Source organism: Dromaius novaehollandiae, chromosome 28, assembly GCF_036370855.1.
Source record: "Dromaius novaehollandiae isolate bDroNov1 chromosome 28, bDroNov1.hap1, whole genome shotgun sequence".
Taxonomy (NCBI): domain Eukaryota; kingdom Metazoa; phylum Chordata; class Aves; order Casuariiformes; family Dromaiidae; genus Dromaius; species Dromaius novaehollandiae.
Window position 1 is genome coordinate 2,513,262 of NC_088125.1, and position 12,072 is coordinate 2,525,333.

The 12,072-nt window shown below is 54.9% G+C and overlaps 1 protein-coding gene across 4 annotated transcripts in view; it reads left to right on the top strand.

The window, feature by feature from the left end:
* HDAC7 (histone deacetylase 7) overlaps positions 1 to 12,072 on the top strand; it is a 124,240-nt gene that overhangs the window by 91,999 nt on the left and 20,169 nt on the right. For 3 of the 4 annotated variants that reach the window (XM_026113163.2, XM_064498632.1, XM_026113162.2), the window contains exons 2-8: positions 4,381 to 4,577; positions 7,094 to 7,184; positions 9,856 to 9,967; positions 10,334 to 10,449; positions 10,626 to 10,748; positions 11,277 to 11,386; positions 11,826 to 11,942. In XM_026113163.2, the coding sequence (XP_025968948.2) occupies positions 4,381 to 4,577; positions 7,094 to 7,184; positions 9,856 to 9,967; positions 10,334 to 10,449; positions 10,626 to 10,748; positions 11,277 to 11,386; positions 11,826 to 11,942 (866 nt within the window). The remainder of the gene's footprint in view (positions 1 to 4,380; positions 4,578 to 7,093; positions 7,185 to 9,855; positions 9,968 to 10,333; positions 10,450 to 10,625; positions 10,749 to 11,276; positions 11,387 to 11,825; positions 11,943 to 12,072) is intronic. The other variant, XM_026113164.2, reaches the window with a different exon arrangement.

Below are 12,072 nucleotides of genomic sequence, written 5' to 3' on the forward strand. Positions count from 1 at the left end.
CTGTTCCACCTTGCCGCTGCTGCCCTGACATTTGTCACGTAAAAATTCAGGTTTCTCTGTTCCGGAAACTGCCCCCTGAGTTTGGAAGTGCTTTAATCCACGCTGGCTGGGCGAGAGGTTGTAAAGTCCAGGCTTTGCACTGGTGTGAACACCTGCTTGCCAAACCAGGGCGACTGATTCAGGCTAGTCTGCTCCTGTGGTGCCTTTTTTTGTTCTGTACCCCCACTGCTTCCCCCCATCCTCCCCTTCTCCTAAAGGATGACCACGTTTCCCTAAAACTTCCTCAACTGTGAAAGAGGCTAGTGAACGTTTGCCCTACGCTGCACATAGCAACGTGCTCCCTGCACGAAAGCTTTGCAGCCCCTGCAGATCTGGAAGGGCTGCGGGCACGGAGGAGGGTCCGTGCAATCTCTCTCGGCAGTGGCTCTCCCTGTAACTGGTGCCTCTTGGCCGCGGAGATGCTCGACAGCCTTTTTCCTGGCTCTGGGTGAGCGGCGAGGAGTTGTTTTTCTGGATGCTCGCAGCTGGCCGTTCGCCTGCCCGTCCTCCCTCTCCCCCAGCGCACACATTCCCTCCCACTTCTTCTCTTCCGCTGGTTCAGAGTTTGTTTTCAAAAAGACTCCAGCAAACGCGGCGGAGAGGTTCGCAGATCTCGTGCGTGTCCCTTCCCCCTCGGCTCTGTGCCGCCGTCCTTTTCTCTCCCTCTGCCCCCCGGGCTTTGTTGGGCCGCTGATGGATGCGTGTGGTTGCCCTCAAGACCTCCTTGCCCCTTCTCTGCCCCACGGAGGTGCCGCAAGGGCAGCGTCGGGCCGTGCCAAGGCAGGTCGATTCTGTTGGTGGAAAGGTGAGAACTGCTGCTGAGCTTTGGCTGACGCCCAAGGCCATGCCGGGACCTCTCTGCTTGGTATTTTTAGTGTCACAAGCGGAGAGGAAGGCTGTGACCCCTGTTCTCTGGATGCTGCTAGCTTTGAGGACCGATGATGGATGTTGAGTTGTATAGCTTGGGGAGCTGGTCCCTTCCTCCTTGTGCCTCTGCTTTCCTCTCTGAATAATGGTTCTGCTTATAAATGGTTCTTCCCACTTCCTTAGTGTTTCAATGTCCCTAACAGAAGGTGTTGGAAAGGCCTTAAAGCTGAGCCTGATGCTCTCAGTCCTCTATATTTCGCAGCTCCTGTCCCTTCGTGGTGTACAACAGACAGTGATGTTTGACTGGCAGGGACCGAGGGATAGCTGAGCTTCAGCAAGTTCCTGCAGACGGAGAGCATCACGTGACAGAGCAGAGATTTGGCTCAATTGGGAGCTGTCAGAAGTCACCATTTCCCATCCTGAGATTTTACTTGTTACAGTTTGTCCTTGTCCGGCTGCCAGCAGCCTCGCACGTTCGGTTAACGCTACACACACGTCACTGCTGCCTTGCTTCAGCCCTCCTCCTGCAGAGCATCCCTGGGGGGCTTGGCCAGCACCAGTGCCCTCTGGCATCCTCATCCTCACCAGGAGATGGGAGCACGCAAGCTGGGAAGCGGGACATGACAGCCTGCGACGCTGTCTACTTATCATGTGCGTCCTTCAAAATCCCGGATATTTGGCAAGAACTCAAAGCCTGCTGGGGACTTCCAGGGCTGGGAGGCTTCTGGAGCAGCAGGCAGGTAGCTGCCTCCCAGTGAGCCTGTGCTGGCACGTACTGGCACGGTGCTCCTAGGAGGGGGGAGTCTGTGAGCACACAGGAGGAGCAGTGGAGCATCCTGGGATGAATCCGGCAGCCTGGTGAAGGATGCTGGCCTTACCTGGACACATACCTGGCCCCTTGTAGGAGTCAAAGGGCCCCGTAGCTGGCAAAACAGAGGGCCGCAGGAGAAGACTGGGGGTCTCCTCACTAAATGTAACTCTGCTCCCAACAAAGGCTCTGTTCTTCCCACCATTGCTCTCCTAGCAGGCAGGTGCACCCATCCCACAATCCTCTAACATCTCGCGTCTTGGATCCTTGTTTGCAGAGAGCCCGAGCTCATAAAAATGCAGCTGAAACGTGCTCGTCTGCTTGTGCTGCTCCCAGCCTCCAGAAGTGTGCCGTGGGTCTCATCCTGATGGCATCTTACCACCTCCAGCCCCGGGGCATCACTGATGATGGGGCAGAGGAACTTCCAGGCTCCGGCTGTTATCTTCCTTGACCCCCCGCTATCACACTGGTTACAGTGCGGCATGTAACAATTAGGGCCAATTAGCGAAGAGACAAATGAAATCCTAGGCAGTTATCAGCGAGATAGAGGGTTGGTGAAAGAACAGAGTAAACCCTGTGATGGGGTTTCCCTGGAGGCATCAGGTCCTTCTTTGACGCAGGCTGAAGCTGGGGATGTTTCTTTCCTGGAGAATTTAGCTTGTTCCTGTAGAGGAATGTTTGCCCCCGTCGACTTAAGGGAGGTTTCCCCATGGAGGAGCTGGGAAGGGGAAGCTGCGGTGCACCAGGCTGGCAGATTGCCTACCAGGGCCACAGGGCATGGCCCTGTCCTCTGCAGTGGGGGGGCGAATTTTGCCAGGATTGCTTGGCCTCACCGCTGCAGCGTTTCACTTAGCATGGGCTGCTTTTGCAGAGCTTTTAGTCTTCTTGGGTAGGTGAAATGCCTTGAACTCAGTTCCCTGAGAGCTTTGGCAGGAGGTGTGTGCATGGAAGGAGGGTGTTAAATGCCGCATCACAGGTCAGGGTCCTGCAGGGATTTCTCTTGTAATGTTGCAGTAATCAGCACGAGCTCCCTGATGCTGTTGAGGCCAAGGTTTGATCAGCACAGGGTGTGGCCTCGTTCTCTTCCTATAAAATAACATTTGCGTTTGGTTTTGTTATTTGAACTGCTTGTGCAAAACAGTTAACTTTCAGGCCTGTAGTGTCCTTGGCCCTGTGTCCTGCAAGAGCAGCCCCCTTGCACTATCTTTTAATGTTAAATTTCCTGGTCACCCACCACTTTTCCAGCTTCCTGTGCTGCAATGCCTGTGGGTAAGTGCAAAGCTGCAGTGCCCACAGCTGCCCTGCAGCCACTTATGTTGGTTTGGGGACGTTGCGGGATAGTCCATGATGTCTGTGCGTCCTTCAGTTGCTGGTGTGGTCGCCGATGTCCTTCCTCTGCTTGGTCAGCTTGCTGCCTTGTCACTGTGTCATTTGGAGCATCCCCCTGTGTAAGGACAGCAGTGCCAGCCTGCACAGGAGTAAGTGCCAGTCCAACAGACCCCAGCTCTGCACTGCCTCCTCCATCACTCTTTCTCTTATCACTGGGCAGCGGGATGGATGGAGGCCCCTGCAACCTGTGCCAAGCTGTGTTGGATGGGGACACTACAGCGTTAGCTCAGAGAGGGTTATGGGAAGCTTTTCTCAGGACAAACCGTGTCCCACTTGCCCTCACCATCCTTAACCTGTGCTGCAGACTTGCACATCCCGCTCCAGCCTGGCTTTTGCAGGTGTCCTCATCGGTGCAAGGTTCGTTCCCAGGAAAGACTGGGCAGCTTGGCTGGTATTGCTGCTTGTAGGCTGCACTAATCAGAGGCACTGTAAGACAGGCTTGATGCTGGTCTCCTGTTGAGGCTTTCTCTATCTGATCTGTAATTGCTGGTTTGTCATGAGGACAAGGGCAGCTTGTTTCTCAGCTCCCTTGGGACCCATTCCTGCAGGCCAGCCACAGTAAAGAACAGGCTGTGGAGAAGTACTTGGATGCAAGTGGAGCGCTGCAGCTTAGGGTATCCGGATGGCGGTGTTGCTGTTCTGCAGGTTTATTGTGTGCCTTTCCCTGTAATACTGCAAGTTGCAGCCTTTCTTAGCAGGGTTGTGGTGGTGGTGTACCGTCCTGGCCAAGGGCCGCGGTGCAGGTGCAGCTGTAGGGGACCAGCTCTGCTTTGCACTGGTCTGTGGTGCGTGCAGGATAAATTAAGCAAGGCTTTAGGAGCTAGTCGGTGAAAATCCCCTGCTGCAATGGGTGCTCCAACAGTCTGAGTTGCTGGACTATTTTAGGTATCCCCAGGAGGATAAGGGGGCTCACCATGCAGGGAGGCAACACGTCCAGGCCAGATGTGAATGTCTGAAGTTAGCAAAGTGGTTCTCAGCCTTGATGTCAGGGAGCAATGCTCGCAGCACCTTGGAGACTCTGCCAGGTATAATTTGCAGGATCTATTCCAGGTTGATGGGGGCCGAGCTTTTCTCAGTGGCAGGGCATGTTCCTTGCAGTGCCTACCTGGGGCCCATCCTGATGCTGCCCTTGCTTTCTCAGGGGACCTAGGCCAGGCCCCAGGGAGCAGAGAGGTGTCTGCTCAGTTCACGAGGCCCCTTCGTGTGCTGAGACTTATGCAGGAGGAGGGATCTGAGCCGGGCGGTTACTGAGCTCTGCCTGCCTTGTGTCTCGACAGCTGCTGTGAACCCGTGCACCTCTCCGCAGGTGCCTCAGACCGCCCCCATGGACCTGCGGATCGGACAGCGCGTCGTCAAGCCCGGCTCTGACACCACCTTCCTGGCTCTGAAGCACACTCAGCAGCTGCAGCACCAGCTCTTCCTGGCCAGCCTGCATCAGCAGCAAGTGGAGCAACTCGCTCATCAGCACGTGAGGGTACGGACACCCTGCAACCTCTTGGATGCAGCGGGGATCATCACCTGCCTTTGGGTTGGGTGATGCTCATGGGGGTGGGCAAGGACCTGCTTAGAGCTGGTTTCGGTCTGCCTGTCCAGACGGGACAAGGCAGCAAAACTTGCCAGCCTTGCTCAGGTTACGGCCATGCGCCAGAAGTGAATCTTGCATCCGCACTTGCAGGCAGCTTCTGCTGTGTTGGGCACCTCCATGGTAGAGTGCCGTGGCCTCCTCCATGGCCCTGTCCCTCACCTCCAGTGTGGCAGGAGCCCTCTGCTCTCTTCCATGCCACTCACATGGGGAGCTCGGTGGAAGTGGAGATACCTGTGAGTTGTGGGCACAGCTGGCTTTTTGGCATCCTAGTCCTGGCCTGGGAGCACCTGGCCGCTGTCAAGGAGGAGGCTCTCTGCTGGCTTCCCTTCCCACATTCACTCTGCAGACCCTGGCTCTGCTCTGAGCACGTCTAAGAATTACTTTTCCCCACAAAGCCTATAGCTTCTGGTGCCGTGCACATCTGCCAGCACTGCCAGTCCCCACGTGGTGACTGGCCTTGTCCGAGCTCCCATCTCTATCAGTGATGGCATCAGCCGATTAAGAAAAAAGAACTAGAAATCCCAACCCTGTTGAGTGACCTTCCTGGGTGATATCTTTTGCCAGAGCTGGAGAGTCTGTAGTCCTTCTTAGCCATCTCAGAGACCTCTCTGACATGAGGAGCCTGCTTAGGTAGCCAGGTGGTGGCATTTTCATGTGCTACTTTCAATCCTAGCTTCTGTCCTGCCAAGGCCAGCGGGAGGGCAGGGGCCTCCTGGGATGTGTGAAGCAGAGAAGTGTTTTCAGCCACACACCGCGTGCTGTATTAGGAGCCAGAGTGACTGTACAGGATGCCTGGTGTCTCTGAGCTGCCACTCATCTTGGCCTCCGCTGTTTCTCTGCCCTAAAGACATGAGTTACTCACTTTACAGGCTAATTTGCTTTCTGGGAAGCCTTCACTGCAATTTTCTGGTGTTGCCCAGAATAGCACCCCCCCTGTACAGCGTCTCCTGCCAAACATCACAAAATCACAGTAAGATTTAGATTGGATGATAGCTCTGGAGGCCTCCACTCCACCCCGTGCTCAGAGCATCACCAGCTTCAAAGATAGACCAGATTGCTGTGGCCTGCGTCCAGGCGAGCTTTGACCATCTCCAAGCATAGAGATCCCCTCCACTGCCTGGTCCCTGTCACAGTGCTGTACTATGCTCATGGGGAGGAATTTATTCCTTATGTCCAATTGGAAATTCTCCTGTGCAAGTTTTAAAGTTGTCCTTTGACTGCGCTCCTCAGAAAAGCCTGGCTCCATCTTCTCTGTAACCCTCTTTCGGCAATGGAAAATGAGGTTATGCCCCCTTTGCCTCCAGTCTAATCAAAGCCAGCTTCATCAGCTTCTCTCACACCCCATATGCTCCAGCCCTCTGCCTGCCTGTGCTGTCCAGTTCCCAAACCACGTAGCAGCTGCAAAAACTGTGTTCTTGTGAGCCCCTTGTATCTCCTGTACATGCTGACTGTGTCCGAGAGGTGGGAGTGTCTGCCCCAGAGCAACACCACTGTTGCTGGTGTAGGGTGGCAAAGATCACCCCGTCCTATCCCACTCACTGCTGTCCCAAGGCTGTGTGTTGGACCCAACTGTAGGGAGAAACATTTACCCTGTTGATTTGAGCCTTGCTAGTTCTGTGATCTCCTCTCTGGGTTGGCCGACAACCTTTGCTGTGGCACGGGCATGTTTTTGGTACTGTCATTATGTTTGCTGAGGAGCAGAGCCTGCATTTCCCATCTCCCTCTAGGCCCTGACTCCAGACCAGCACAGCCAGCATATCCCACCTTTGGGAGAAGCCATCCAACTTGGGATCTGCCAGCTCACTGGTCCCTTGTCTGGAAGGTCTGGGGAATCCACTCGAGATGCTCTGAGGCTTTCTGTGAGAGGCTGAGCATCAGCTTGGTCCACACAAGGAGAGTTTGAGAAGCCCTGGTTATGCTGTCATGAACATTGGGTGCTTAGAAACATCTGTGCAAATGTGAATGCTTTCTGACCTTCCTGTGAGATGGGATCACTTCTGAAAATGTCAGCTCTGAAAAACGCTGAGTTCCAGACTTTTAAGAATAGTGTGTTTATCTTTTCTTTTTTTCCCCCCTTTCTTAGTCAGCCATGATTTTTTTTTCATTATATTACAACATGCCCTAGTTACAGATATGTCAAAATACCATGAAAGGCAGTAATTCGAAATAGACTGTGTTTGGTTTTAAAATGTCTCTGGGGAGAGCGTCTCTGGAGGCAAAGATGCGTCCGGTTTGCTGTGATGAAACAATTTAACACATTCTTGTCAGCCAGGGCTGCCCATCAGGTTTCCAAAAATGACATAACGGACTGTTTCAGATATGCTCCACCAGGTCCTGGAGGGCAAGATGGGCCTTGTGCTCCATGGGGTTACCTTGGTGCTGATATTACCCTTTTTGTCCCACAGGTGACCATGGAGTCCTCGCACCGTGAAGCAGAGCCTGGGCAGCAGGAACAGGAACTGCGGCAGATCCTCAATAAGGACAAGAGCAAACGAAGTAAGAGCTTCTGCCTGTGCCATTCTGTCTGCCAGCATGCGGCACCAGTCATGGCATCTTTGCCATCTTTTGTGTCCTTAAAACCAGGGGACTGTGCTCACAGAGGGAGCGAGATCAGAGTGGCTTTTAGAAGGGGTCCTGCACTTTAAGTAAGAGATTCTGCCCTTATCCAGACTGTGCTGTGCCCTCTCTTGCTCTACAAGTGTGATGGTGCCCACATCACTGAGCATCTCTCGGTCCTGTGTGTGAAACTGAGCCTCATGCTATGCTTGTCTGGGCCCAAGAGCCCAGCTTAGCATGAATGGGGAAGTCCAGTTCCTTCTGTGTGCAGCAAACAGCACTGCCAGCAAGTTGCACCCGGTGGCTGGCATGTGACTTTTGGGGACTCTCTGGTCTGGCCAGGGGAGGCCTGTTTGTCCTTCAGGTCGTTCTTGGTGGTACCAACCAGGTAGTTGTGTTAGGTCTTTGTGCTAGCACTGGATCATGGCCTTCGGCCAACCCACAAGCGCTGAGCTGATGGTGCTTGGGACTACCCTGTGCACTGGGCTGCACATGAATTTGTCTTTTGCCCTTGCAAGCCCCAGGCTGGTGCACCCGTGCGAAGGGGGAGAGGTTAGTGGGTCCTCCTGTACCGGGCAAGCAGGTCTGCACTGCGGAGGAGACTGACCCTGTCCGGCTGCACACCGCGTCCAGCTGTGAGATGCGTCCAGCTGTGAGATGCGTCCGGCTGCGAGATGCATCGGGCTGCGAGATGCGTCTGGCTGCGAGATGCGTCTGGCTGCAATCTTCCTGCGCCATCTAGTGCCTGTCCTTGCCGAGGGGGCTCTCAGGAGCTGCTCCGGGTTTTCCAACGTGCAAAGCCCTTCAGCAGGACCCAAGGGTGTAGATGCAACCTGCACCAGCTACACTGCACTGTTCCAATGTCCATGAGCCTATTGCCCACCTGTCCTTTGAGTCTGGGCTCTGTTTTCACTGCAGCATTAACTCAGTGCCCCCAGCGTGGCCCCCCTTTGCTCCCAGTCTTGTGGTGGTACTTCAACACCAATCTAGTGCCTGATCTGGATGTGCTCCCACTCAGCAGTGAGGGTGCACCATGCAGATGCTGATATTTTTCTTGTACCATCCCATAGTTCCCATGTGTCTGCAGAGGACAGGCTGCTTTTCCAAACTTTTCAGGCTTGACAAGGCTAGTCGCAGTGCTGAAAACGTAGTTCCTGCCCCTTCTGTGCCGTAACTGAACAAGTGCAGCCCCTTCGAATGTGGTCAGCTCAGCAGAGCTGAGCGTGATTGCCCACACGTGGCCTCCCTGTGCAAACTAGGAGTTAATCTTACAAATTAAGTGAAGTGATTGGTACTGAATGTGCCACGGAAGGAAAAGTGTGGAGCATCTCTACTGTAACTACAGAGCTTTCCACTCTTGCTGGAGCAGACAGCTTAGGACATGATCTGTCTTGAGGGGGAGCTTGGGAATGGGCTTTAGTCCAAGATGGAGGACTGCATGGAAGGCTTACAGCAGCCAGGGGCTAGCGGTTGCAGCACCCCGCAACAGCTGGAGCTGTGCCTGGGACTGTTGCGCTGTCATGACTGAGCCAGGTATTGAACGTGGGTCACTTCTGTTGTCCGTTTGCCGGTGGATTGTGGTAGGAGGCCTCATGTGCAGATGCTATTCTGGAGGAGTGCAACTCCATCAAGAAATTCAGGAGCCTCAGAGCTTTTCACTGAACTGTTTGGAGGTGCTTTCTTCTTCTCACTGCCTCTCATCCAAGCTATCCCCATCTGGTCAGAGCGCGCTACTGTGCAGAGAGCTGAGGTGCAGGATAGGCAGAGCTGTACGTCATCAGCTGGGACCTTCTCTGGAAATTCTCAACATTTAGCACAGACTCGAAGAGCGAAAGGGCATGGTGTCTCTGGAGAGCCTTCAGAAGGATCCTGTACCCCCATGTGAAGTTTTGTCATTGCTGTGCAAGCCACATTGTGCTTTATGCCCTCTGGTCTGTGGGCGTCAGCTAATACTTGCTGTCTCTGGCTAGGATGAAGCAGGCAGAGGTCCACAGCTGAGACTTGCCTTTGGAGGTGCTCTGCCTCTCACTAGTTGTGCTCCTAACACTCAACAAGGGACACACAAAAAGATCTGACTCCTGAGATGACCTGGGAGAACTGAGGGTGGCCCTCCTCTTCCTGTGTTCACCTTGACTTGAGAACTTCACCAACTGTCTCAGCAGGGTTTTCTCACTATCTGTGTGCTCAAACGTGTGCAGCATCTGTCATGAGACCTCCAGGCAGTGTGAGGGGTGTGAGTGTAACACCCTGTTGCAATGGGACCTGCTTTGAATTTACAAGTGGGAAGAGGGTGTACAGGCCCTGCAGAGGAACTGATAAGATCTGGGACAAGGAAACACAGAAGTTTGTCAGTGCTGGCCGCTCTACTGGGGCAGAGCTGGGTGCTGGGCCAGGTTAGAGCTGGTACGGCCATTCTGGAAGGACATATCCTACTTCCCATGGAGTTGCAATGCTGATGCCTTTGGCCCAGGCTGCTGTGGTGGGGCTCTCCAGCCATCTCAACATCCCTTGTCCAGCCATGGGGAGCCATAAGGCACATGTCTCCAAGGGCCCTTTGAGGTGGCCCACGTCTACTTCCAGCCCAGTGTGATCACTGCTGGTTTTCCTGCAGGTGCTGTGGCCAGCACAGTGGTGAAGCAGAAACTGGCTGAGGTCATCCTGAAGAAGCAGCAGGCAGCTTTGGAGAGGACCAGCAACCCCAACCCTTCAGCCATGCCATACAGGTAAAACGAGTACCTTCTGTGGGTTGTCCAGCCTGCCGAGAGCAGGACACACGCTCAGGGCCCTTACAGTAAAACATTTCTTGATGGCTCATTATCTTAGTCGAAGTCTGCTGGGGTGAGATAGCTGGGTTCAGGGTTACGTGTTTGCAGCAGGTGGATGTAGGCCCTGTGTTGAGTTCCCTGGCCTTGTTGAGCTTGATTGACTAGTCCCACTCCTGACTCAAGGAGTACTGTCAGGCTTCTTGTCTTTTGTCCCAAGACAAGGCAGAACCCTCCTCCTAGAGCTGGAGGTTGGCTAAGTCCAGACAGTGCCAGCTATTGGTCCCAGCAGTGAAAGGTCTCTAACTAGGTGTCTTTTCCCCACAGGTCTCTGGAGCCTCTGGATCCTGAGGGCCCTTCCCCTCCTGTGCTCAGCACCTTCCTGCCCCCCGTCCCCAGCACTTCTCTTGACCCCCCCGAGCATTTTCCACTGCGGAAGACGGGTAAGGCCTAGGGGCTAACGCCATCTCCTTCCCACTCTGGTGCCCTCTCAGCCTGCACACGGGGATCGCAGGGGCCTGCAGGAGCCAAGAGATGGGGTGGGCTGACCCCACAGAACCAAGCCAGCCGCGCTCCCATCCCTGCCGGGGCCAGGACTGACTGACTTGTGTGCTTGCAGCATCTGAGCCCAACCTGAAGGTGCGTTGCAAGCCCAGGAAATGCCTTGACCGACGCAAGAACCCCCTGACCCGGAAGGAGAGTGCACCTCCTTCATTGAAGAGAAGGCCACCTGAGGCGATTGGTGAGTCCTTTGCCTGGACTGCTGCAGCTTGGGAGTTTTTAGAGGCTGAGGCCAAGCTGGAGCAGCCGTGATCTGCCCAGGATCCTGCAAGATGTCTGTCTGGGGGACTGGAGAGGGAAAGCCATATCTTGGAGGCTCAGTGTCTTATCAGTGCCCTCCTCAGGGCACTGCCCATGGAGGAACTTCATGCTGTGATGATGCAGGGACAGGTGAACCCAGAAAGGATGTTCCTGCAGCCATACCATGCTGTTTTTTGGGCCTGTGATGGACATAAAAGGCTGGACGGGTCCAAGGCCCCAAGCAAATGCAGCTGGCTGAGCTTCCTCACTGCAGTATGGTGCCTTCCAAGTTGGCAGAGAGACTGTCTCAGCCAGGCCATATGGCTGAAGGAGTTTTGGCCTAGGAAGGCAGTGGTGAGTTGTTAGAGGGAGGCAGGGCCAGGTTTCAGGCTATAAGGGGTTGGGGCAGGGGCTGTGCTGCCCTTCTCTGGGTGCCTGTGCCCATCTCCCCCATTTCTTTCCTGTGCAGATTCCTCCCCGAGCAGTAGCAGCACCCCCGTCTCCGGCTGCAGCTCGCCCAACGACAGTCTCCCCGCAGACCACGGAGCCCTCCCCACTGCGTCCGGCATGGCCCACGAGGTGAGGTCCTAGGGCCTTGGAGCCATAGGTCTTGCAAGGTCAGGAGTTCCTGACCCCAAGGTTTGGAGTCCTGATTTCCCACTAGACCCTGATCCTCAGGATAAGCTAGAATCCCCCTGGGAACCCCATCCATGAACTCTGCTGCCCAGGACTGCCCCCATCTGTCTGAATCCTGCTGTCCCTGGCTGGGGGGATCCTTTGCCCAGCACATCACTGCTCCTCTGCGCACTGCTCTGCTTAGCAGTGTGCATTTGTTGTCTCCTGGAGTGTGTGCTATCCCCATGGGTCCCTAATGCCTCTTGCCCTCGCCCCAGATGTTCCCCCAGGCAGCTAGGACTCAGCCACCCTCTTCCACTGCCTGCCCCATGCCTGAGCTGCCTTGTCCCGTGCCCGAGCTGCCATTTCTAGAGTAGAGACTAATGAAATGTCTTTGGTGCAGACACCCCTGGCCCAGCGCCTGATGATGCAGGAGAGCTCACTGGCCCAGTTTGCCCTGCAGAGTGCAGCCTCCCTTCCAGCCATCACGCTGGGATTGCCGGCTACCACTAGCGCCAGGGTAGGTAGCCAGGTTGTAGGTACCCCTAGAGCTGGACAGCGGGTTCCCGCAGGGCAGGGGAAATCTGACGTCTCTCTTGGGCCTGGGGTTCCTGGGCTAGTGCCAGGCATTTGCTGGCTCTGAGTATTCA